Raw genomic sequence first — 23,984 nt, forward strand, 5'->3', positions numbered from 1 at the left:
TCCCTTAATATTTCTCCTAAATACTAAATTTCCCTTCTCTTTTAATTAAATTGGACTAAGGTCTTTTTTTCTTTTTAAAGTTACATCTAACTAAATTATTAAAAAGTCTCTTTTATCCTTGCTAATTCTTCAAATTTTTGAAATAGTGGAATCCGAATCTGAGAGGGTGTGAAGAAAGACTTGTGATTTGTTAATTCATCAAATTCTTCAAACTATGGTTGCCATAGCAATTTCACTCTTTCTTTCCAGTTTGAAAAAATGAAAAAAGAAATAATAATAATAATAATAACAATAATAACAACAACAACAATAATAATAATAATATATGATCAAGTTTCTCATTGTAGTTTCACAAAAAGTGAGATTGGGGCATAATTTTTCATGTATCACAACAGTTTTCTCACATTGTACTGGCCTTTGATTGATTTATCCCTTGGAACCACCATAGAAGCTGTATGCGATTTTATCAATAACAATCAATTATTTCCCAACTTCTACTTAGGGGTGTCAATTGGATCAGGTCTAGTCCAATCTAATGAATATTTTGGATCATTTTGAACTGATCCAATTTAATGTATGGATCGTCCAATCCATTCAAATATGTTTTAATTTAGATTGGTTTCTACCCAAAGAGGCCACTGGTGTGCCCCCACTGATCAAAGGTCCGGGATCCACCATCGGCCCATCAGGGATGGGGTTTGACCCATCATTTAGAATTGGCTTTTCAAAATTAGGTTTTTCAAAAAAAAAAAAAAATCAGTAACATATAATGTTTTTGTCTGGAACCCACATTTGCTACCACAGTTTCATAGCCCTGCAATGAAATAAGTAAATCAAAGCCTTTACTTTGCTGACATGGCCCCACCCTGAATTAGATGAAGTGACTTCTTGGTGGAGCCACTTAAGTAGATCCAAGGTCATGCTTTCATAAAAGTATTTTTATAAAATTATTTTTATCGAAGTGGTTTTGAAAAAATATTTTCATAAAAGTGTTTTCATAAAAATTCTTTCATAAAAGTGCTTTTATAAAAGTAATTTAATAAAAATGCTTTCAAAGGGTATATTTTGAAAATTTGAAAGAAAATGAAGGATAAAATAGTCACTAATGCTTATTTAAGTGCTTATTGGAGAAAGAGACTACCAATGACCCAATATAAAATAAGTGCTTACTTTAAAAAAAATAAGCACTTATTTTTAACTTAAGCACTCCCAAATTGAGTTTTTCATATGATGCCATATGCTAACAGATCCTAACAGAATGCCAAGGGGGAAGGGAGGTTTTTGTCTAATGATGTCAGATAACAGGGGTGATCTTAGTCTAAATCCAAATGTGAGGGAAGATTTTAGTATTTATGAAAAATATGAAGGGAGGTTTAAGTCTTTTATAATTTTAATTACCCATAATACTTTCCTCACTGTATTTCCTTTTTTGTGTGGGTTATTTTCATGGTTTCAAACTTAAAGAAGTTTGTCTCATTTGGTGGAAACTATTAAAAAACTGAAAAAGATTAACGAAAAGGAGGGTAGAACTTTTTCTTTCATGTCTTTTTCAGTCCAAGATGGTGCCGTCGCGTGATCTTGTTCTTCCAGAGTCTTTCATCTAGGACCATTAACATCTTTGGCGCATCTTTCTTTTCCCTGAGACTCAAAGAGAGGGGATTGAGGGAGAAAGATGGAACCACCATCGACCCAAGAGATGGGCTCAAGAAACAATTTCTCGGCAGGCGAAGATGAGCAAGACAAGATTGTCAACGAATGGTAAGTTGTAATGAACCCAATTCTTCATTTCTCTTTTGTCCGTTCCTGTTTCATTAGATCTATATTTGTTATTATTCATTCTTTTTTTTTTCATTGAATGTTTTAATGCAGTTGTTCGTGCTTCTACGACTGCTTGGAGAGCCTCTTCGATTTCTTGTGCTGCTCCTATCTCTGTTAGCTCTATAGTCTTAATGTAGCTCTGTCTTCTTCTTTTTTTTTTTTCTTCCTGATTTCTCTGCAAATCGGAACTCAAGTACTGATTTTCTTATCTTCTAACTGATGCTATTTAGTACTCAACCGGTCATTATGTTGATATTGTTCTTTTCCCTGTGTATGTTTGCTGTCCACCTTCTAAAAGCAAAGATTCAGATTATACAATTTAAGGACCTGAGAAAAGGATGATAAACAAACGATGGAGCAAAACTCTATGGGAATTCCGATCTGGTTTTTGAGTTCTGTTCCATCCATTCTATTCGATCAAAAATGTGAGCCAGGTTGAACGCCGTCGGTTGATAAGCAAGAGAATGCATTTGTTGGTATGACTTGGGAGATTGAAGAAACCATATAGAATACAGAGAGTTCGGCTTCAGTCGGTGTAAGCCTGTTCAAACAGCCTTTACAGCGTAGCATTGGGAATATATCTCTACTACTGTATTTTATTTCATGGGGAGATATTCCCGATGTAAAATTGCAAGAGGCTGTTGGAATGGTGTGAGCACGGACTTGCACTGACTGAAGTTGATCTCATTTCTTACTCACTTTCTCTACCCACAGTACACTGCAGCCGCACATCATGGAATACAAGATGGAGATGTGCGGTTATAATTCAAGGTAGATAGAGTGTGGGTAGGGAGTTGTGGGCAGAAAATCCAGATTGCAAAAATACTTGGGAGTCCGTGGGCTCCGCCTCCTATGTTGATATATAGCCTATGGGTTATGCTAAATGAATAACATCCTTAAATCATGAATGCTTAAATCAGGAGATTGGCTTCAGTCAGTGCAAGGCCCCGTTCGAATAGCCTTTACAGCCTTGCATTGGGAATATCTCCATACTTCTGTGCTTTATTTAATGGGGAGATATTCCCGATTCCGGATCTTTTACAAGTACTTTTACAAAAGCACTTTTACAAAAACACTTTTATGAAAACATTTTTACGAAAGTACTTTTATAAAATTAACTAAGGATAATTTTGAAAGAAAATTTGAATAAGTGCTTATTGTATAAGCACTTAAAAAAAGCTGGAAATTTGGGCTTAAAAAATAAGCACTTATTTTGGGCTTATTTCCCAAACACTAATAAGTGTTTAATAGTATGGTCCTAGCCCAAATAAGCACTTATATTTAAGCACTCCCAAACATGGCATTAATATAATGAACATTTGAATATATTTATTTATTTACTTATTTGTTTCACATTGAAAGTTATATAGAATCGGAAGACAGGGGGAGGCTTCTCCATTCCATAAACCTCTCCCTTCCCCCTATAAACTCAGCGTGAAACAAACATGTTGGATTGACCACCACTCATAGCCTCTATAAACATATCTGCATACCATTTCTTTGAAGTTTTAACTTTCAAGCAAGGTATTTGATGAAAATAAAACGAGAAGTGTACGCTGATCCTCACAGGAAATGTGGGAAGGTTGTTCCACTTCAGTTGTGTTTGGTTTGAAATAAAAGGTAGGGAACGGTAAGGAAATCTGTCTATACCAAGTTTTCCACCTTTCTCTACCTTTTCTTTCAATCCAAACACAGCCTTAGCGTAGTAACATAGCACGAGAAAAAATGCAAAGTGGAAATATGACTAGGGGCCCAAATAGGTTGAAATGGAACTTTTCAATAAAATTATATAAATAATAGCTTTATTTTCTCCTATGTTATCCAACACCGCTATCGCTTAAGTTGCTTTTTGTTCTTATCAATTATGGACAATTTTTTCACACAAAATGTGAACAACTTTTTGGTTGAAGTAATAAGAAATAATTTAAGTACTCATTATTTAACAATAAATATGGCACTCAATAGTAGGGGTGAGCATGGGTCGTTTCGGTTCAGTTCTATGGTAGAACCTAGAACCTATCCTGTGAAGGTCGGTTCTAGGGTCAGTTTTGACTTTATTGGTTTCTAGATCTACCCGTGGAACCTGTTATTTGTTTATTCTCCTTTTAAAAACAAAGCATACTCTTTAAAAATTTGATTTTTAATAAATATAATATATATAGTTTAAAACTCATGTTATCTTTGTTGATTAAATTAAGTTAATATGGAGAATATCATTATAAGGCTCAAATCTAGATCTACCCATGAGTGATTGGGTTCAAATCTTTACATCCCCAAAAGTATTTTGTGGTTTATTTCAAGGCAGGTTCAGTTTCAAGGCAGGTTCTACTAAGTTCAACTAAGGTCAGTTCGGATAGGGTAAACCCCTAGACACTAGAACCGGCCGGGGCAAGGGTCGGCTCCAAGAATTTGGAACCAGACCCTATCCTATAACAGGTCGGATAGGGTCAGTTCAAGGCCAGTTCAAGATAGATTCCATTCAATTCTGGGTAGAACCTACCCATTTACTCACCCCTATTCAATAAAACCTAATGACAAAATAGGACTCATGTAGTCGATCTATAGAGTTGGGAAAAGACTTGGATGACGATAATATGCTAAATCCTATTGGAATGAAACACAAGCCCTTCCGCTAGGAAACACTTTCAATTTCTTTATGCTCGTCTATAGTATTCCTTGTCTAGGTGGTACCTACCATATGATATTAAGAACAATATTCCTTCGGGTATGATTGCAGAGCAATGACAAATAAACAAGTTCGCAGGAAAAGTGATATTTATTAGGATCTTCAAACGGATCTCCAGCATTACTTGGTATTTAGCAATTTAAGGTTGTGTTTGGTTTCAGTGCAATTTTATTTGCATTTGTACAAATGCATGGGAGTGCAAATGAAAATGCAACCAAATAAAAGTAAATCAGAATTTGAATCCAAATCATCTGCACTACAATAGTTTTGCATTAGTGCAAATACAACCAAACACAGCCAAGCTTGTGAGCAAATGGATGTGTCCTATTTCTACCTCCTAGACACTCCCGAATGCAAGGTGGTAGTTGGTAAATGTTCTGATGTGAGTCATGTGACATTATCAAACGCTGCCTAATCCCCTGAATTTTGAAATGTTGAAGAGGGAGGAATATCACTAATATTGTTTACAATTGCCAACATTGTCAACTATGTAGGTGAATTTTGAAATGTTGAAGAGGGAGGAATATCACTAATATTGTTTACAATTGCCAACATTGTCAACTATGTAGGTGTTTGGCATCGATGTCATTGCTTCAAAGATGTTTTCTGAGAAAACGGTGTTGTATGCATGAGGATCTGTTGCACCATTTTCTCAGAAAACGGTTCCTTTTTTCTTTTCTTTTTTTTTTTTTGCATCGATGCTACCACATAGGTTGTTTTCTTGGAAAACAGCATTGGTTTTGTTTGGTACCAGTGTTATGGAACTGTATTCAGCATTGGTCTATATGAGCTCCAAGAAACTCATGGGCAATTCGAAAAGATGGAGTCGCCACTCATTTTTTAGAAGAAATGGGACCTCATTTTCAGATTTGAAAAATTAACTTAAGTCTTTAATGGTAACTCCATTCTCCATGGAAAAGGCATACAACCAAGAAATTTTGGATTCCAAGAATTGGGAGAGGGAATGTGTTAGGCACACTTCTATCCAAACTGCTATAACAGCCCAATACGAGTCGTCTGGGCTCAAATTCTAGCGAAATGCGAATTAACAGGATTGCTCAAAGCTCCTGAAATTTGGAAAAAACATTCCCAACTTTTCTCAAAATTGATTTGGGGTGATGTTATCGGGTCTTAGGTACTGGTTTCCCTATAACCCTCGTATTTCTACCTCTTTTTCTCAATTTGGAGGAAACTGTGAATTCATAATTAATTTACTATAAATTACTACTAATCAATAGCAATTTCAATATTTTTTGAAATTTTAATAATTAGTTATAGAAAATTATTAGAATTGTGGGGATGACAATTTTCCCTACAAAACTAGGGCCTTACCCAACCCCAAACGGGGCAAGTTTTCTCAAATCCTAATCGGGGATGGGGCAGAGACAGAAAATATTTTTGCCCCAAATTAGGGATGGGGTTTGCATATAATTCCCTGAACCCGATGGTAAATTAGTAAAATATTTGAGGATTTAATATTGATTTTTAAAATATCTCTAAGTTTTCCTCATATTCTTATAATCCTAGGATCCCATAATTTGATTTATAAAATACTCCCAAATTGTCATAATCCAATTCCTAAAATGCTCCCAAATTATACATGTCAACTCACATTTTCTTGGTTGAAAAAATCGGGAAGAATTTCAAGGCCTCCGTTCTAATCACAACCAGAGCCGACAATTGGAAATTCTATGGAAAGGGTTGTATTGCTAAAACGAAGATGGAAGAAGATGCAACTAGGAAGCCGGTCAACAAAATAGTAGACCGAGCTGCACTCGAAGTTGCGCCTGTCAACTCCCATATTATTGGTAGAACAAGACAGGAAAGATTTCGAGGCCTCTATTCTTATCACAATCGGAGCCGACAATTGCGCATGTCAACTCCCATATTCTTGGTTGAAAAAGTCAGAAAGGATTTCAAGGCCTCCGTTTGTATTACAATCGGAGCCAACAATTGCACATGTCAACTCTCATATTCTTGGTTGAAAAAGTCAAAAAGGATTTCAAGGCCTTCGTTCGTATCACAAACGGAATTGACGCGCATGTCAACTCTCATATTCTTGGTTGAATAAGTCTGCAAGGATTTCAAAGCCTTCGTTCTTATCAAAATCGTAGCCGAGAATTGTGCATTTCAACTCCATATTCTTGGTTGAAGAAGTCAAGAAGGACTTGAAGGCCTCGTTCTTTCCATAATCGGCGCCGACAATTGGAAATTCTATGGAAAGGGATGTATTCATAAAAAGAAGACAGAACAAGATGCAGCTAGGAAGGAGGCCAAAAAATAGTAGACGGATCTGTGCTCCAAATTGCACGTGTCAATTCCCATATTATTGGTTGGAGAAGGTGATGAGCCTTTCGCATGACTGACAAGAGTTTGTTCTTGCTCAAGAGGCCTATCCTAATTAATTACAAAGGAATGATTTAAAAGCTCCAAAATTTCTTGAATGAAGTCTATGTTGATGACCGCATTTGCAAGCTTGCAACATAACACTGAATTCTGGGTCGTTTTCTATTGTGTGTGATGTAGGCGCATCTGGCTGGGCCAATGGCGAGCCTACACGCGTCAGGCGGCGAAGCACATAGCGGAACCAATTGGGTTGCGGGCAGAGCCGGTGTCAACACCTTGCGCTGGACCAATCAGGGCACACGCTAGGCTATGCTGGGTAGGCCTCGCGGAGCTAATTGCGCACCCTCACCTAGTGCTCCCAAACAATCACACCCTCAGTACGGACTACATCCAGGCCGTCCGAGGTCACCCTCCTCCTGGTGGCCTCAAGTACAAATAAGAGGTGATCTCCACAAAGTAAAAGATCCCAAAACTTAGCTCTCAAGCACTCTTCTTTCTCTCTGAGATCTCTTGCTCTTTAGTGGCCTTGTCCTTGGTGTCCGCACCCAAGACCTCATCCACCTTCCACCTCCTGTTACTTACTTGACAGTCAAAGTCTCCACCTCGGGTGCCAACCCAAGGCCTCTAACGAGCTCTCTCACCTCACAAGATCAATCTACCCGCCCTCGACCACCTCAAACACTTCGACTTCGGGCACCTCGTACCTCGGCTTAGGAGCGAACTGATAGTGTTGACCTCGGCCAATCGAAACATCAACAATAGGCGCCATCTATGGGAACGTCGCTAAGACTTCCATCAATCTAACTTGCAACCAAGACTTCCTTTAACATGGTACAAAACACCAGTAATGCCCAGAACTTGGTCAACAACATGCAATTCCAAGCGGTCCTAGACCGACTAGACCACCTCACCCGGTGTGTTAGGGAGGCATGTCCCTAGGCAGGAAGCTGCCCTCAGGGTGGCCGCCCCGCCCGGGCATCAGGCCAGTGGGGGCAGCACATCTACGGACCCGCTAGCCCTCGGCTCCGTCGACTCACACCAGGACAAGCCCTTCGAACTTGGTAGCAGCCGACATGCAAGCCAACCCCCTCGGCATGCAAGACCTCCTAGCCGAAGGGAGAACGAGCAGTATGGTCTTGCAACTGACGCCAAAGCCAAGGACACCGCCACCAATAAGAAATGCCACCTCCACATCGCACCTCAGACATTCGAGGCTACCACGATGACAGATGGGCCAAAAGGAACCGAGACATAGCCGGCCCATCCCACCGCCGAGGAGAACGAAAGGAAACTGAGGTACCCACCAGCCAGCAGAACGCTGATATACAGACACGGCTTGGCGTAGTGAAGAGATGAACTTCGGTCCAAGGCACATGACACTCGGAGGTCGTATGCCTAGTCAATGGGTCCCCCACCTCGCTCAACAGCCTGGTCGTGGTATACAACCTTTGCCAAGGTTACATGCCCAGACTAGATGTCAGGCCAAGGAATACGACCTGCTGGAGGTCACTGAAGGGATGGGAGATCCATCATATGGATGGCCGAACCATGCATGGTGGTTGGGAAAATTTTCAAAAATTTTTTCTCTTCCATCCGGAAATCGTATTCCCATAATTTAGAAAACTGCATTTTCAAGGTCGTTCTTGAAACAGAACCGACCCATATTTGAAACCAAAAGCAGAAATAGGAATATACCTGATACAAAATAACAGTAACAACCAACGTAGGTGTTCACACCCAAAGAGGTGACCAAAACCCGCCTCCACTGAAGATGACACAGGTTTTGGTGAGGCAGGATCAGTAAGGTGGTTCTTCAGCAAGAACCCTAATTCTTTAGCAAAAATCATGCAAGGGGCTGGTGAGCACAACTTTAGATTGTTTCTTGTAGCAAGAAACAATATCAAGAATTGTTCTTGATCAGATCAAAAGTGGAAATCAAACTAGGTAGGGGCAGCAAGAACTAGAGGAGAATTCTACAGATTTTCTAAGTGTATGAAATTGGTGAATTCGCCCCCTATTTATAGCCTTCTTTGGATCAGATTCCTAATCCAATTAGGAAGGAGTTTCTTCATCCAAATTTGATATTTAAATCTAGACTCATAAGTGGATAAGACATATCTTATCCTCTTGTTGATCCTAATCAGCTTATAAACCAAATTTGCCCCATTTAATTAAGTCACTTCAGCCTAGTTCGAAATGGGCTTTAGGCCTATTAAGTCACATAGCTCATTTTCCCTTTTATATGTTGACTAGTTTGGCTCTCTTTGTATGGTGTGGGACCCTAGCATTGATCTCCACATAAGCCATATGAGTTTAGCCCAGCCTCTATTACAAGGCTTGGCCGAATTCACTATTGAAGGCAGTAAACCCCTGAGCCCATCAGTATGGGCTCTTAATAGGCCCAACATTTATACTAAATGGTCCTTGGGTCCAGCCACCTTATGAAGACCCAAGGACTATGTACTTATGTGAGATTAGTCCATTTGGTATAACCCTAAATGGTCTTACACTTAACCACTCAACCCATAATGATCAAACACTACTCTACAAGAGAGGACCTCTCCCTCGGCTACAAGGTACAGTGTTGCACTCTCTACTCACATGGATCCCGGGAATTAAAACCTTTTGCAAATATTTTGTGAAACCATAATATATAAGTATATCTATATATAAATTTATTTTGCAAAAACAAATTTCAACAAGTTCGAAATTAATTGTCGGCAGTTTAGGATTCCATCAGAAATAGTGCATTCCTCGACCATTCACTTTATTTGACAAAGGGGTTGATCCTGTCACTATGATCACCCACTCAGGTGAATTCTCGGACTGCCCCAGCATACCTAGGTTTTGACTCCCGCTAAGGATCTCACTGATTGGCATATCAAAAATAGCCCAATCCGACACCTAGTGCAGTACCATAATCAAGTCTAGGGGTCAGGTGTAACATTCCAGTTTTGCACATCTATCTCCAAGGTCCAAGGCAATACTGGAATTTGGTCCGGTTCAGAGTTTTAATCAAACCCACACTACATGTGCTTTGGTCTGTCCCTGGAAGCTGAGACAAGTCACCCCAACCTTCTTGGCAGCACATTAGTGTTAGCCTTGGCAGGATATACCTCCCCAGGTTTATCCATCGACTGTGAAGATTCTAAACTAACACGAGTCTCATAAGTGTCCAGTTTAAGGGTATTAGACAGAAAACACACCATAAGAACATGAATCAATTATGCACTTTATTCAATTACAATAAATGTCAATAAGTACATCAATCTGATTGGAGCTAAGGGCATAACTGTCTAACAGCTCCCACTTGCACTTAGGTCCAATCGGGTACAAGTCAAAGTCCCATACTTTCCACGTGTTTCTCAAACACTTTATGTGTGAGTGCCTTAGTTAATGGGTCTGCTACATTTTTCGCTGATGCTATCTTCTAAATCTAGACATCCCCTCTACCAACAATCTCCCATAGTACATGGTACTTCATCTTGATACATTTTGACTTCGAGTGGGCTCGTGGCTCCTTAGCCTGAGCAATGGCTCCAGTGTTGTCACACAAAAGTGGAATGGGTGATGTGCTTGATGGAACTACTCCTAATTCCTGAATGAACTTCTTCATCCAAACGGCTTCATTGACAGGTTTACTTGCGGCAATGTATTCGGCTTCGATTGTGGAATCTGCGGTGGACCCCTATTTGCTACACTTCCAGCTAACTGCACAGGACCCCATCGTGAAAATGTATGCAGATGTAGAATTTTATCATCTGGGTCTGACTGGAAGTCGGCATCGGTATTACCCTAGGATCTATAGTAAACTACCATCGAATACCAAACAAAACTCTTTTGTCCTCCGAAGGTATTTCAGTATGTTTTTCCCGGTTGTCCAATGCTTTTGTCCTATAGATCTTTCAGGCTTACCTACAAATGGCCATTTCGTCACCTTACCCTGAAAGCAAGGCTCATAGGTTGGAAGATCTTTTACAGTTAGAAAATCCAAACGACTATCTTTTACCAACCTTGTGATACGGTCTATATTAATGTGGCCAAGTCGGTAATGCCACAGGCACGTAGGATTAACTATATTACAAGTTCTCTTCTTGGGGATTATTTCTGACATAGTTTCGGTTAAGTTTGTTTCTAGAGAATGATGGAGAACATAGAGACTGATGAAGCCAAAAATGCGCCCACCAATAAATGAGGCACAGAATCTGTTCACTCCCTCATGTCTAATGAGGTGGCTCGAACTGAGTTCAGTCTGCGGTGCAAGGCGAGTTATTATGCCGAGCTAGAGGTCCAAGCTAGGAGCTAAAAGGAAAAGATGTTAGACTGCCTAGGTAAATTTTTACCCAGAAGGACACTCTGATGCTTAAGTCAATGAGTGGTTCTTAGAGAGATAAAATACAAGAGAGTGAGAGCTTATGTGCGCTTAACCCTTGGGAGTTGTCCTGGGGTCCTTTTATAGCTTCTTGAGGTTCAGGTGTGGTAAGGCAATGTCTCTGAGCCTTGTGTGGAGCCGTTTCCTAAACCCCAGGGTGTATTGGTCAGTTAATTGCTAGATCCAAGCTGCGGTTACAGGTCGGGAGGTGGTCAACTTAGTGGTCCATTCTCCGAGCTACGGTTATAGCATTGTCGCAAGCATTGTTCGTGGGGTTGTTTTGGGCAAGCTGGGGCTGTCGACGGATAGAGCTCACCCTAACTTGACTGTGTACCTGATGCCGATTGCCATGTGTTACTCCGACGAGCTACTCTACTGTATTGGACGTTGTGGGCTGAGCTTATTCCAGCTCGGCTACATACCTAGTGTTGGCTGCCACGTGTCGAGCAGGCGAGCTAGTTTGCTGAGGGGGACGTTGTGTTGTTGATAGCATCCACATGTCCATCATCAAATGGGTTGACCAAAATGCCCCTCATTAATAGCCCCCCACTCTCGAGTCACTTTTCAGTGGACAATGAGAGTAGAAGCTCCTGGGGCATTTTTCATTTTTTTACCTAATTCATGTCTTTAAGTTCGGTTTGCGTTCGCGACTAGTCTAGTTCATATCATTGCTGCCTGATTTGCATGTTCGGTTAAGCCAGTTTGGTTTGGCGCAATTGGTGAGACCCATTGATGCGGGCTCTTTTAAATTTCAAAAATGTGCACTTCTTTCAAGTTTCGTGGTTGGCGCATTGACAAATTCAGCGCGTGTATCTGTAGCTATCAACAGCCTGTCAGCTGCAAGTGCTATTGGGATGTGGGAGATGTGCTCCTGTCACGAGCCGTTAATTCTTGATTATTGTCAGACGAGCTTTTAAATAAGAGGGGCCCTCGAGGTCCCCACTTTGCCTTTAGACTTTTTCGAGTAAGGTGAGGTTTTGGAGTTTTTTCCTGTTGAGGCAAGCTCTGTTTCTCTTGGGCGAGTTGTGTTTCTCTTCTTCTGTCAAGTCTGGTAGCAGTAGTTCCAAGTCCTTCCCAGCGTCTTTTCTTACACTGCCCGACAAGAGAGGACCTCTCCCTTGGCTGCAAGGAACAGTGTTGCACTCTTCACTTATATGGATCTCGGGAATTAAAACCTTCTTGCAAACATTTTAGAAACCATATATATACTTTTATGTCTTATATAAAATATATTTTGCAAAACAAATCTCAACGGTTGAAATCGGCTGTCGGCAGTCTTGGTTTCCATCAGTGAGAGTGCATCCCCGATCATTACTGGAAATCTGGTCCAGTTCAAAGATTCAATTAATCCTACACTGTATGTGCCTAGGGTCTCACCCTGGCAGCTGAGACAGGCCACCCCAACCAACTTGGTGGCACCAAAGTGTCAGCCTTGTCAGGATAGGTCTCCCCAGACCGACCCACTGGCTGTGAACATTCTAAACTAACACGAGTCTCATTAAGTGTCCAGTTTAAGGGTATTACACAGAAACATACCAAGGGAACATGAATCAAATATGTATCTTTATTCATTTACAATAAACTCATAAAGTACATCATTCTGATTGAAGCTAAGGGCATACAAAACTGTCTAACAAGCTTTTGTTCCTTGAGTCCGCTCATCCTTGATAAAGCGTTGGTTGCCTCGCTTGATGAGGTCCTCGATTTCAATCTTCAGGTTCCAACAGTTCTCAATGTCGTGCCCGTAGTCCTTGTGGAAACGACAATACTTGTTCGGGTTCCTAATGCTGGGGTTCCCCCTCATCTTGGGAGGCCATTTTACGTAATCATTTGATTGGATATGCATGAGAATTTCCTTTCTGTGAGCATATAGCGATGTAAATATCCTGCTTATGTGGGGGGTGTTCCCGGTCGTCGTCCTGCTCTTCTGTTTAGCGATTTGCTTTTTCGGCACGGCAAGCTGTTGTGCCTTCTTCTCGGGGATCTGCTTTTACGAGGCGATCTACTCCTTCGCCTAGTTCAGCTGGTGCTTGCTTCTTCATCCGTTTGTTTCCTTTTCCCTATAGTCTTGGTCTCCCCACCTACTGCTTCTTCTGTCCTGATGTATTCATGAGTTATAGTGAGGAATTTTTCCATAGTAGTTGGAGGGTGGAGTTCTAAATCTCATTTCAACTTTTTGTACTTAACACCATTTTTTGCCACTATTAGCTGTACAGAGGGATCCAAATCAGGATTTTGCAATCTTTCCATGTTGAAGCGCCGAATGTATTCCCTAAGTGGCTCGTTGGATTTCTGGACTATGTTGAATAAGCATGTAGTTAATTTAGAGTGTGGCGTTCTTGTGATCAATTGGTTGATGAAGAGTTGGGCGAACTGGTCCTAGTTTTTTATGGACCCTGGAGCCAATCCCAAATACCATAACCAAGCTTCTTCTTTCAAGGTGGTGGGGAACGCTATGTACATAGTAGCATCATTAGCTCTATGAAGGAGCATTAAAGCTTGAAAGTTGTTAACGTGCTCTACCGGATTCGACTTTCCTCGATAAGATTCCAAGGTAGGTGCCCGAAAGTTTTTAGGACATGGAGCTTTGAGGATTTCTGGTGCAAGGGGGTTTCCCTAGTCAGATCGGGTTGTTCAGATAAAGAGATTATTCTCCTCGTTGTTGAGCTACATTCTCTCGGTTGAGCTTCGCTCCTCGCTAGGCGAGCTGTATCTTTCTTCCTGCACGATGCTTTTTCTTTCTCCTGGTACCTTCGGTGGAGCTCGCCGCATTAGATTTGATGAGGGATTCTGCCTGGCTTTCTGTTGGTCCCTATTCATCTGGTGCCGCAATGCCTTCTCCGTTTGGAATGTGGATCTAGTTGCGCACTCGTGATTGTGGCTAGTCTTCTTGATTCAGGTGGTTGGATAGGGGAGGTTGTCAATTGTTGTGAGGTTGGCTGCTCCTGGGTGCTGGTAGTCCAGACATCGCTGGGTGTCAAGGCTGACTTCGTTGCTGAGATTGTTGGTGAGGTTGCTGGGATTGCTGATGGAACTATTGCTGAGGCTGCTGTTGGTGTGGTTGTTGTTGGGATTGCTGATGGAACTGTTGCTGAGGCTACTGCTGGTGTGGTTGTTGTTGGGACAGCCGCTGAGGTCGTTTTTGATATGGTTGCTAGGATAGCTACTGCTACTGTCCAATGATAAATGCAAACATGTTTCCCCATGATCGCATTTGTTCAGTCACGTTATTAACACATCATACCAAGTCATTAAACTGTCGCACATCCACTACTGTAGGAGGTGTTGTTGGCTCCACAGATGGGGGGGGGGGCATACTCACATTCTCTGCTTGTGGTAGTGGAATGTCGATTTGACCAATAGTGATGGTTGGGATTTGGCCATTGATGTTGGTGGAGGGATTTCCCGAGAGTGCCATTTAGAGAGCTTTCTTTCAGGAGTGATAGATGATAAAATAAGAGGTAAATAGGAGGGAATACTAGCTTTTTGCTGCGTTTCCCACAGACGACGCCAATTGATGAAGCCAAAAATGAGCCCACCAATAAATGAGGCACAAAATCTGTTCACTCCCTCGTGTTTGATGAGGTGGCTCAAACTGAGTTTAGTTTGCGGTGTGAGGCGAGCTATTATGCCGAGCTGTGAGGCCGACCTGGAGGTTTGAGCTAGGAGCTGAAAGGAAAAGAGGTTAGAGTGCCTGGGTAAATTTTTACCCGGGAGGACACTCTAATGCTTATGTCAATGAGTGGTTCTTAGAGAGATAAAATACGAGAGAGTGAGAGCTTATGTGCGCTTACCTCTGGGGAGTTGTCTTGGGGTCCTTTTATAGCTTCTTGTGGTTTAGGTGCTGTAAGGCAACGTCTCTGAGCCTTGTGCGGAGCCGTTTCCTAAATCCCAAGGTGTATTGGTCAGTTAATTGCTAGATCCAAGCTACGGGTATAGGTCAATTGCTGGTCGGGAGGCGGTCAACTAGGTGGTCCATTTTCCGAGCTACGGTTGCAGCGTTGTCGCAGGCATTGTCCGCGGGGCTGTTTCGGGCAAGCTAGGGCTGTTAGCGGATAGAGCTCGCCCTAGATCGACTGCCATGTGTTACTCTGGCGAGCTACTCTACTATATTGGATGTCGTGGGACGAGCTTATTCCAGCTCGGCTGCATACCTGGTGTTAGTTGCCACGTGTCGAGCAGGTGAGCTAGTTTGTTGAGGGGGACGTTGTGTTGTTGACAGCACCCACGTGTCCATCATTAAGTGGGTTGACCAAAATGTCACTCATCACAAAGTAACTTGGTTAAGAAAATAAATGAATAACATCATGATTTTCTTGAAACATAAGTACATTCTCGTCATCAAGGTGAATCCAATTTGGAGAGCAAAACCTCCGTTTCATCAATAGTAAGCAAACACGAGGGAGTAACAGTTACCTAGACAAATAACCTGTTATTTTTTTTTTCCTTTTTAATGGTTTGTTCTATAACCGATTGTACAATGAACTCTAAATTGGAATGGGCATGTGAAACGACCGAATTGTTTAAACTCCAAATCCAAATCGTCAGTACCCTATCACTTTGTTCCTTTTGTAGGGAAGAAATCTTAAAGGAAATGACACAGAAGAAGAACTGAGTTTGCAGGGAAGAAAAAGAAGAATGGATTTATGAATGAACTTTTTGTCAACCGTTAGTTGGTGTTGGTCGCCGGTAATTTGGTAACAGGCTAGGTTCAGATGAGAGGGTGGGAATAGAGCTTAAGTCTGAGATGGGAAGGGTAAATTGTGTTTTGGAAGCTTCAAGAAAAAGGCGCCTTTTTTTATCTGTTAGTGGCCGGTTCAACCAACCAAATGAATTTAGCATCCAAACCCTGTTAATTTGTTGTTAAAACCAATAGGGTTATGGGCAACTTTTGGGCCCTAATATCAATAAAAGCAATATTTATAATAAAATTTTGAAAATGAATTAATTTTTTAAAATTAATATCAATTAAAGACAAAAATACTGTTCATCTTCTTCCTCTTGCAATCTATTCATCAGAGCCACCGTCCGTCGCCGCCCACTGCCTCTAGCAATGACTCCGTCTACCTCCACCACCTCCGCCCACCTCGTTTCGAAACACTGCCGCTTTAAGAAACTCGAGAAGAGGAAGAAGAACCTAACAATAATGTCTGCTGTTCCGAAATATTATTGTTCTCAGTGATCTTATTCAACAAAAGTAGCTGCTCCCATGAGAAAACACATTATCTTTTGGAGTATAGGATGGTCTGTGCCATGGAGAATTCATCAGCACCTGCAACAGTTGTTGTCGGTTCAACCCACCAAGCTCAAAACCGACATTTCCTGGTAGCACCTCCCACTCGATGCTCGACTAACATGTTATGGTCTGCAGTGCTCTAAGTTGTGCCTTCAGGAATTCTATGTACTTGTACGCCTCTTCCAGCAACGTTGCCATGCTCATCTTCTTGTCCCATGGCATCAGCTTCAGCAAGCACCTCGTCCTGTCGCCGATCTTCTTCTACCGCTGCCTAGCCAATGTGCTCATGTGCACTGCAGCCGGTGACGGAGGGCTTCGCTTTGGCGCCTGTAGCCAAGCAATGGAACTAAGGTTCAGTAACGCGAAGTTTCTCACTATAGTTTCCAGTGTGTAAGAGTCGGTTGATGACGACGACTGGAAATTTACCTGAGGAGAAGATTCAACGATGACGAGCTCATTTTGCTGCATATGAGAACTAGTCAAAATTCTCGGATCCTTAGAAGCTTGTTCGATAGAACGGAGCTTCCGTAACCAATGAAATCTCCAATTGCAAAGAGGTAGAGTCTGATCGAAGCTTTCTGATTTGAAGCTGCACATTTCGATAGGATTGTCCATCATCAGTTGCTCATCGAATGGCTCGGGTTTGGGGAGTATTATCTTCTGCGAGTTGATGAAGCTAATAGAGCATTTCGGTGGTTGATCTCCGTCTGCATCGCAATCAAACATATTTTTGTTCCGAGGAGGCATGAGAGAGTCACTGAAGAAGCTGAAAGCCATAGGATCTGACGTCGAATTTAGTGGAATTCCGATATCTAATGGAGTAATTCCTTGATTTATGCCGGATGCAGCGGGGAAATGGAAACCCGCCGCCCCTAGGATGTTGAGGTTGAAGAAACCATCTTCGTTTCCCGATCCAGTGAAGGCGATAGGCAAAAGAAGGCCAGATGCTTCAGCAACAGGATTTGATGAAATATCTCTCTCCATGTTCCTTGTTCACACTTCACACGGTTCGCAGATGTTGCAGGCAACAAAACCGAAAATACATAAACTTTGGGAAATCAAATGAAGAGATGAACAAGGGATTGTTAGAACTTATTCATATAGCTTAAGATGAATCAGTAAACTGGGACTCAGTAGTGTCTAGAACTAGCTGCCGAAATGGCAAGCTGTTCTAGAAGCCCACCTAAGGCTCCCATTAAGAGAGGGAGTACATGGTTTTATATCCAATGGTTTGTAAAACAGAGGTTGATGGAGCTTCTTGTTTTACAGTTCCTTAACCATGATGGAAGGCCCCTCTCTAGGCGGTTCGGGCTCTACAAATAGAACCCCGTACACACCCACACTAGCCATCCATCGGTTGAGAGCAACCGTGACTAGAGAGAAGAATCTCCATTATGCTCTATTTTTTAGACTTTGCAGTTCAGCAAGGAGCAAAGTGTTATCTGGTTGGTTTTCTTACAGAGAAGAGAGAGAGAGAGAGAGAGAGAGAGGGAGAGAGAGAGAGAGAAAGTAACAAAGCTAGAAGAGGTGTTTCTGAAGGTCTCTAATGTCGGAATAAAGCCATGGATGCCAACTTCACATCAATAGCTTAAGGTCAGTTTTACTTATTTCAGTCCGTTTCTAGAGCAAAGAATGCTTCTATAGTCATCATTAGATCTAACTGGGATATCTCCTTACTCCTTCCAATCGTATTCATTGTTGAGATTTAAAGAGAGCGGAGTACAAAACGACAATAGAGGGATAGAAAGCAGTGTCGGGAGAAATGGGATAAGTTGATGGCGGAGTACAAGGAGGTTTCTTTGACGAATCTTCTCTGGCAATGTTGCTGGAGGCGAAGGCGGAGGTAGGCGGAGGCATTGTCGGAGGTGGGTAAAGGTGACAGAGGTGTTGACGGAGGTTACCGGAGGTGATGACGGACGATAGTACTGATGAATAAATTGGAAGAGGAATAAGATAAGCAATATTTTTGCCCTTAATTGATATTATTTTTAAAAAATTAACCTATTTTTGAAATTTTGTTAAAAATATTACTTTTGTTGAGATTAGGGCCAAAAGTTGCCCTTACATGCTATTAACCCAATCCAACAAGGCGACGTTTACACTCTGCACCCACACCCACCACGACTCTACGAGCGTTTAAAACCCCAGTTCCCGCTTTAACTCAGTGAAACACTCATCGTCTTCGCGGGAGCTTGAGAGAGAGAGAGAGAGAGAGAGAGAGAGAGAGAGAGAGAGAGAGGAGCTCCTAAAAGCTCGTGGTGGCATTTCATGGAATGGATGGCGTGAAGATCGTAACGATAGCGGAGCTTCTAAAACGCTCTCGCCCCCTCACAGGGGCTTCTTCGATCCACCTCTCTTCTTCCTCCACCATATTTACGAACGGTACACCGACTTCTCGTATTCCATCCGAAAGAAGCCGTGAATTCCAACTTCTCGTCGAAGCCCCAACGACGTCTTTTCCATGTCAAAAACCCAACCCTAACGTACTTAGCTCTCTCAACCATCCCACACTTATCATTGGAAATCTAAATCTTCCCTCCAGTGATGGTGGTTCCACTTCGATTCCGCTCTCTTGCAGCTCTAGATACAGTTGCTTTATATTCTCTGATGGCTCATCTACTGTTTGTTGTGATGTTCTGGACATAGATTTTAATATTGTCGGAAAGCAAATCCATGTTCTCGCTTGGAATTTTGTTCCTTTCAAGTATGGTGACTGTGGATTTTTGGAGATAGTTAGGTGGAGTCTTCCAGACACCACCGTATCAAACCTGGATGCATTTCCCTTGGGTTCAACTTCTTCTGTTTGCAAAGAGCACTTCAAGGCTGGTTCTCGTATTTTTGGCAGATTAGAATCAGTCAGTCCTGTTTCTGTCGTTCCCTGTACTGTCCAGAATCGTACTTCTGATTCTGAAAGCAATTGTGGCCAAAACTCCAGCAGTCGAAGAAACATGAGTGGATTCCTTGTGGAAATGATGCTCTGTGAGTGTCCCTTGTGTGGTTCCAAAGCTTTGGAAAATGCTCTTCATGACTCAGTTCAAGGAAAGAGTTGTCATGCTTTCCTTCGACCCGTGTTTGTGTACCTATTTGGCTCTGCTTCTTCTTGGCATCCTGCACTATATAAGTTGATTGGGAATGTAGTTTTATTTACAGGCCTGAAGAAGAAGTTGATTTTTACAGGGAAAGAGTCTTATGCGATGTTCACAACTACTGACAAAGCTTTATTGCATCTACCAAGGTTACCCGCACTACGGTTGCCATTTCGAAGTACCTTAATGAGGGGGAAGGGTGAGTTGGATTTGTATACTGGCATTATCACAGGGGTTTACATGCAAGGCATGGTTGTTGAATTGGACGGGAAAGTGTGGCTTTTGCTAACAGACCTTCTACTCGTCCCACCACATTCTCTAAGGGTGGGTTCTCTGGTATGTTGAGCTTCTTTTCCCTCGTTGTAGAATGCATTTATATATTTATATTTGTACATCCGTATACAATGAACATGGCAAAGTTGTAAACAAGGACATATAAAATGCTTACATATCTTAGTGTCAGATTTCTTGTAGATCTCTCTGAAAAATGTTCATTTTGTACAACCAAAATTTTCTTGGACAAAAGTTCTTTTGCTTGGGGCCTGCTATAAGACTTGCATTAATGTGAAGTCTTTTTCGCCATTGGAACCTCTGTGAGTATTACTAACTTGATCGTTCCCCCTTTTTACCGTTTCTGCTAACATAACGTTTCTAATGTAATTTATGCATTTCTTTTTACTTTGTGATGAGAAATTATTTGTATGACAAAATATACTTTTCTGTTTTAGGTGCCATATCCAGGCTCAGAAACAGAGCTTGTTGCGGAAATTTATAGATTCCTTGGTATTTTCTGCTAGATTATGGTAAAGGGTTGATGATGAGGATTCTAAAGTTTTGGATTTACTGATATCTGTTACTGTCCCTCTCATCCAACTGGTTTGGTTTCAGGTTATTACTTATGGTCTCAAGTTTCAGGAAAAAATTTTCAGGGATCTTATCTGAGAAGGATATTTTGGGATCTAAACATGTAACATTCTAAATTGGCTTCTTGTTGATGTGGGTTAATTCAATGAGAGCTTCTTGATTCATGCGGAAGCTTTTTTTTTCTTTGTTTCTGCCAAGTTGATATTGGATTTGTGCAATGTGCTAACAGAAAGTGGGACTGGTTCAGATGTATGCTACCTCATACTTACCTCCATGTGTATTTCAACCTCGGGTAAGTTGGTAATAACAGTTGCTTTAAGATGCATGTAGACATATATGACATATATGTTGGGTTTCATATATTTTTTATTTTCTTTTTTCCCCTTTTGGCAGCATGGGGTATTCATGGAATTCTGCAAGCATGATGAGTGTGGCTGTGGCAGTGAATCAAATTATGCTGACTTGAAATTGGTAAATTGTTAAAATTCCCTTTTAAAAGCTATATAAAAGCATCAGTTTTGTAGAGTACGAAGCATGGAATTATGCCTTTTGTGTTGGGTTTCCTCCTTTCTGGGAAACACGCCCTTGATTTCTTCTTTATATACAATACAATAATGTCACTTTTTTATTGAGATTAGTTTTGTTTTTTTAATAATTTGAAATTGAATTAAATAGGTCACCCAGCCAGCAACCTTTAACTCCAAATCCTTTTGTAATAAGCTACTTATGAACCACATAGCGACTGACCAAGATTTGCATATGGTTGTTACTATAAATCTCAATTTGTGACTTTTAACATTGGAATACAAATAGAACAATGTACCCACTGGCATGACAAAATTTTGACACATGTAGTGTTGCAAGGACTTATCTCAATTACGAGAATGCCAAAGAGTCATTCTGCTAATACTTTTCTCATGCTTGTAGGTTGTACCCATATCCAATCTTGTTGGCTATTGTGAGGCCATGTGGGTAAAATTGCTCGCGCAAATGGATTCTGATTCTGACATCATGGGGAATAGCAGAAACGTTAGTTTATCATGTGAAGAGAAATCTTATGGCAGGTTGATCAGAAGGATTTTTTCAAGTAAAGATATTGGTGTTGTTTTGATGGGCAATCTACAGGTTAAAATCACTAACAACATATGTTTCCTTTCTTTTTGTTGCTGTTCTTAATCCTTTCAACCACATGGACCTCTTCCTTTGTCTAAAATTAGTTATATCTTTTATTTGGACACTGGGGGAAATTTTTTATTTATGTTGCATATACATGCAGAGATGTGCATATAATACTTCTTTTGCACCGCAAACATGGATGCAAAATGGAGATTCAGACCTACTAATTTGCCTTTCAGAATAATAGATGATTGGGCAAAGTATTCAAGATGGACTTCCTGTATTGTGTATCTGTGACTAGATATGTGAATGTGTTCATTTGCCCTTTATGGAAGGAGGTTTTGTGAAGTTGGAATACGAATACCCTAAAACTAGTAACAAGTTTTTCAAGTGTTGGATCTTGGTGTGTCAATGAGGACAAGATAAGTTGCATGATCACTAATTGAAATATAATTGTGCTTATTGTTTTCATTCAGATTTCTCCATCTTCTGGGAGGTTGCAACTGAGCGATGTGACTGGTAGCATTGATGTTGTAATACCAGATTTTCCATCAAATTGGGATGTCAGCAGCATATATGAGGTGATATTTTCTGACAAATTCATTACCTGTTCCAAGCCCTATTTCATGTCATTTTTTTTTGAATGGGGTAATGGTTTCAGGACAGCTTTTCTGCTGTCCTTGTTAAGCCTCAAAAGTACTCATGACTTCTTAATTTCCTTTTCTTGCTTTTCAGGTTCAAGACTATAGTCTTGTCTTTGAAGGTTTACCCACACAAACTGATTCTTTGGGCTTGCTTAAGGGTGATCCGTTTTCGTGCAACAATATATTTCACCATGTTCCATTTACCAGAAAAATAGATAGATTGGCAATTTATGCCCACTTTTATCTGAAAGATGCAAATCGTGTGAATGTTCCCTTACACACTCCATCAATGGGTTGGAGTGGTAATCTCAAAGGACTTGAAAGTGGAATGTTCCACTTGCTTTTTATAACACACAAGTTTCCTGCAATGCAACATGTATGGTTTAAATGAATCTGCATATGCAATTGCTGATAATTACATTTCATGTTTCCTTGTGCTTTTTATTTTATTTATTACTATTCTTTCTTTCATTAAATATCTTATATAACGTGGCAGTTGCAAGGTGATCCAATTACTTCAAATATGCCAAGCTTGTTTGTTGAGGCCATGATGTTGCCTTGGGATTTGTTTCTCCCTTTGGAAAATGGAGGTACCCATCCATCCAATGCACCCATGGCCAAGCTAAAGGAAGACATGAAATATAATGTCACAGAAAATCTCCCAGAAAATTTATGTAATAAGAGACTTAAAATTGCTCCTGCATCAAGTAGGCCTTTAACTTCAGTCTCATTATGTGACCTGGGAAAATCCAGCGAGGAATCATACAATTGCCTGGGTGACTGTTTTAGTCCCTACTGGAAATTTAGCACCAACCAGAAAGCTGGTAGCTCAAATCATCTTCTTGAAATGCCATGTTTTGTCACTGCTAGGGCTTTCGACCATCAGAATACACTTAGGTCAGGAATCTTGTACCGCAAAAAACCCTATTCGAAGGATTGTATAGGAGCCAATCCAAGTTTTCAAAAGGTTTTGCTGGAGTTTAAGTTTGAAGGCTTTTTCAATTATCAGGTGTGATGGATTTTCATCCTGTTTATTTTACCATATTACATGTGGTTTTGTAGAAATCCATTAAGTTTTTTGCATGACCAAGCTTTGTAACACAAATTTTGTTCTTTTTTGTATTGCAGTACTTAAGAATTGGTCAATATTATATCTTGAAGCAGTGTATGGAAGAGCTACCATGTAATTCAGAGAACCATGGAAATCTCAACAATGGTCAAGCTCTTATAACTTCTACATCACCTCTGTGGAGCCTTTCATTTTTTCTCCATGGGACTTTGTCTTGTGAGCCACCATATGGGCACCCACCAGATGTTTACTCTAGCAGTAATACTGTGATTCTCTCTGATGGTTCAAGTAAATTGTTATTCCAGGAATTTCCAGGTCAAAGTCCTGAAACCTGTTCAGATGTCAATCTTTATCTCTCTTCTGATGCAATGAACCTCTTGAAGGTAGATATTGAAACATTGGAGAAGCAATCTGGTATGACCTTTGTGGCACCAGTAGAGGCTATTAATTTCTCTGTCTGCATTGGGATCAAGATGACTGTACCTGGATCTGCTATTCCAGATTGCAGACTGCCCGAGGGAAATTTAATATCACTGCATGGACACATAGTGGATGTTCATAATTTTGACTGTAATTCTGTTCAAAATTGTTTACGTTATGAAGCCATTGGTGATATTCATCATTTGAAGTTCTTTCAGGGATTGCCAAGCAACGTTTGTATTCATCTTTCCAATGACTGTAACATTGTAATTATGCTTTTCATCCCTTATTAATTTTATTTTTTATGTTCCAATTTTGATGTCAAAT

At 40.8% G+C, this 23,984-nt stretch overlaps 1 protein-coding gene and 1 long non-coding RNA gene across 5 annotated transcripts in view; both read left to right on the plus strand.

Moving 5' to 3' along the window:
* Positions 1 to 1,514: 1,514 nt before the first annotated feature.
* On the plus strand, positions 1,515 to 2,092 carry LOC104588012 (uncharacterized). Its single transcript, XR_733700.2, has 2 exons — positions 1,515 to 1,758; positions 1,870 to 2,092. It is a non-coding gene; the product is annotated as an uncharacterized LOC104588012 (long non-coding RNA).
* Positions 2,093 to 18,607: 16,515 nt separating this feature from the next.
* CTC1 (conserved telomere maintenance component 1) overlaps positions 18,608 to 23,984 on the plus strand; it is a 42,175-nt gene continuing 36,798 nt past the window's right edge. For 2 of the 4 annotated variants that reach the window (XR_016077575.1, XM_010245805.3), the window contains exons 1-11: positions 18,608 to 19,880; positions 20,019 to 20,137; positions 20,273 to 20,347; positions 20,433 to 20,511; positions 20,638 to 20,700; positions 20,802 to 20,879; positions 21,336 to 21,533; positions 22,001 to 22,105; positions 22,260 to 22,544; positions 22,665 to 23,177; positions 23,297 to 23,923. Coding sequence is in view for 3 of the 4 variants with exons in the window: in XM_010245805.3 (XP_010244107.1) it covers positions 18,732 to 19,880; positions 20,019 to 20,137; positions 20,273 to 20,347; positions 20,433 to 20,511; positions 20,638 to 20,700; positions 20,802 to 20,879; positions 21,336 to 21,533; positions 22,001 to 22,105; positions 22,260 to 22,544; positions 22,665 to 23,177; positions 23,297 to 23,923 (3,291 nt within the window). In the remaining variant the exon portion in view is untranslated. The remainder of the gene's footprint in view (positions 19,881 to 20,018; positions 20,138 to 20,272; positions 20,348 to 20,432; positions 20,512 to 20,637; positions 20,701 to 20,801; positions 20,880 to 21,335; positions 21,534 to 22,000; positions 22,106 to 22,259; positions 22,545 to 22,664; positions 23,178 to 23,296; positions 23,924 to 23,984) is intronic. The other 2 variants (XM_010245804.3, XM_010245802.3) reach the window with 2 other exon arrangements.

The sequence above is a fragment of the Nelumbo nucifera genome, chromosome 6, assembly GCF_055504915.1.
Source record: "Nelumbo nucifera cultivar China Antique chromosome 6, China Antique-T2T, whole genome shotgun sequence".
Classification (NCBI taxonomy): Eukaryota; Viridiplantae; Streptophyta; class Magnoliopsida; order Proteales; family Nelumbonaceae; genus Nelumbo; species Nelumbo nucifera.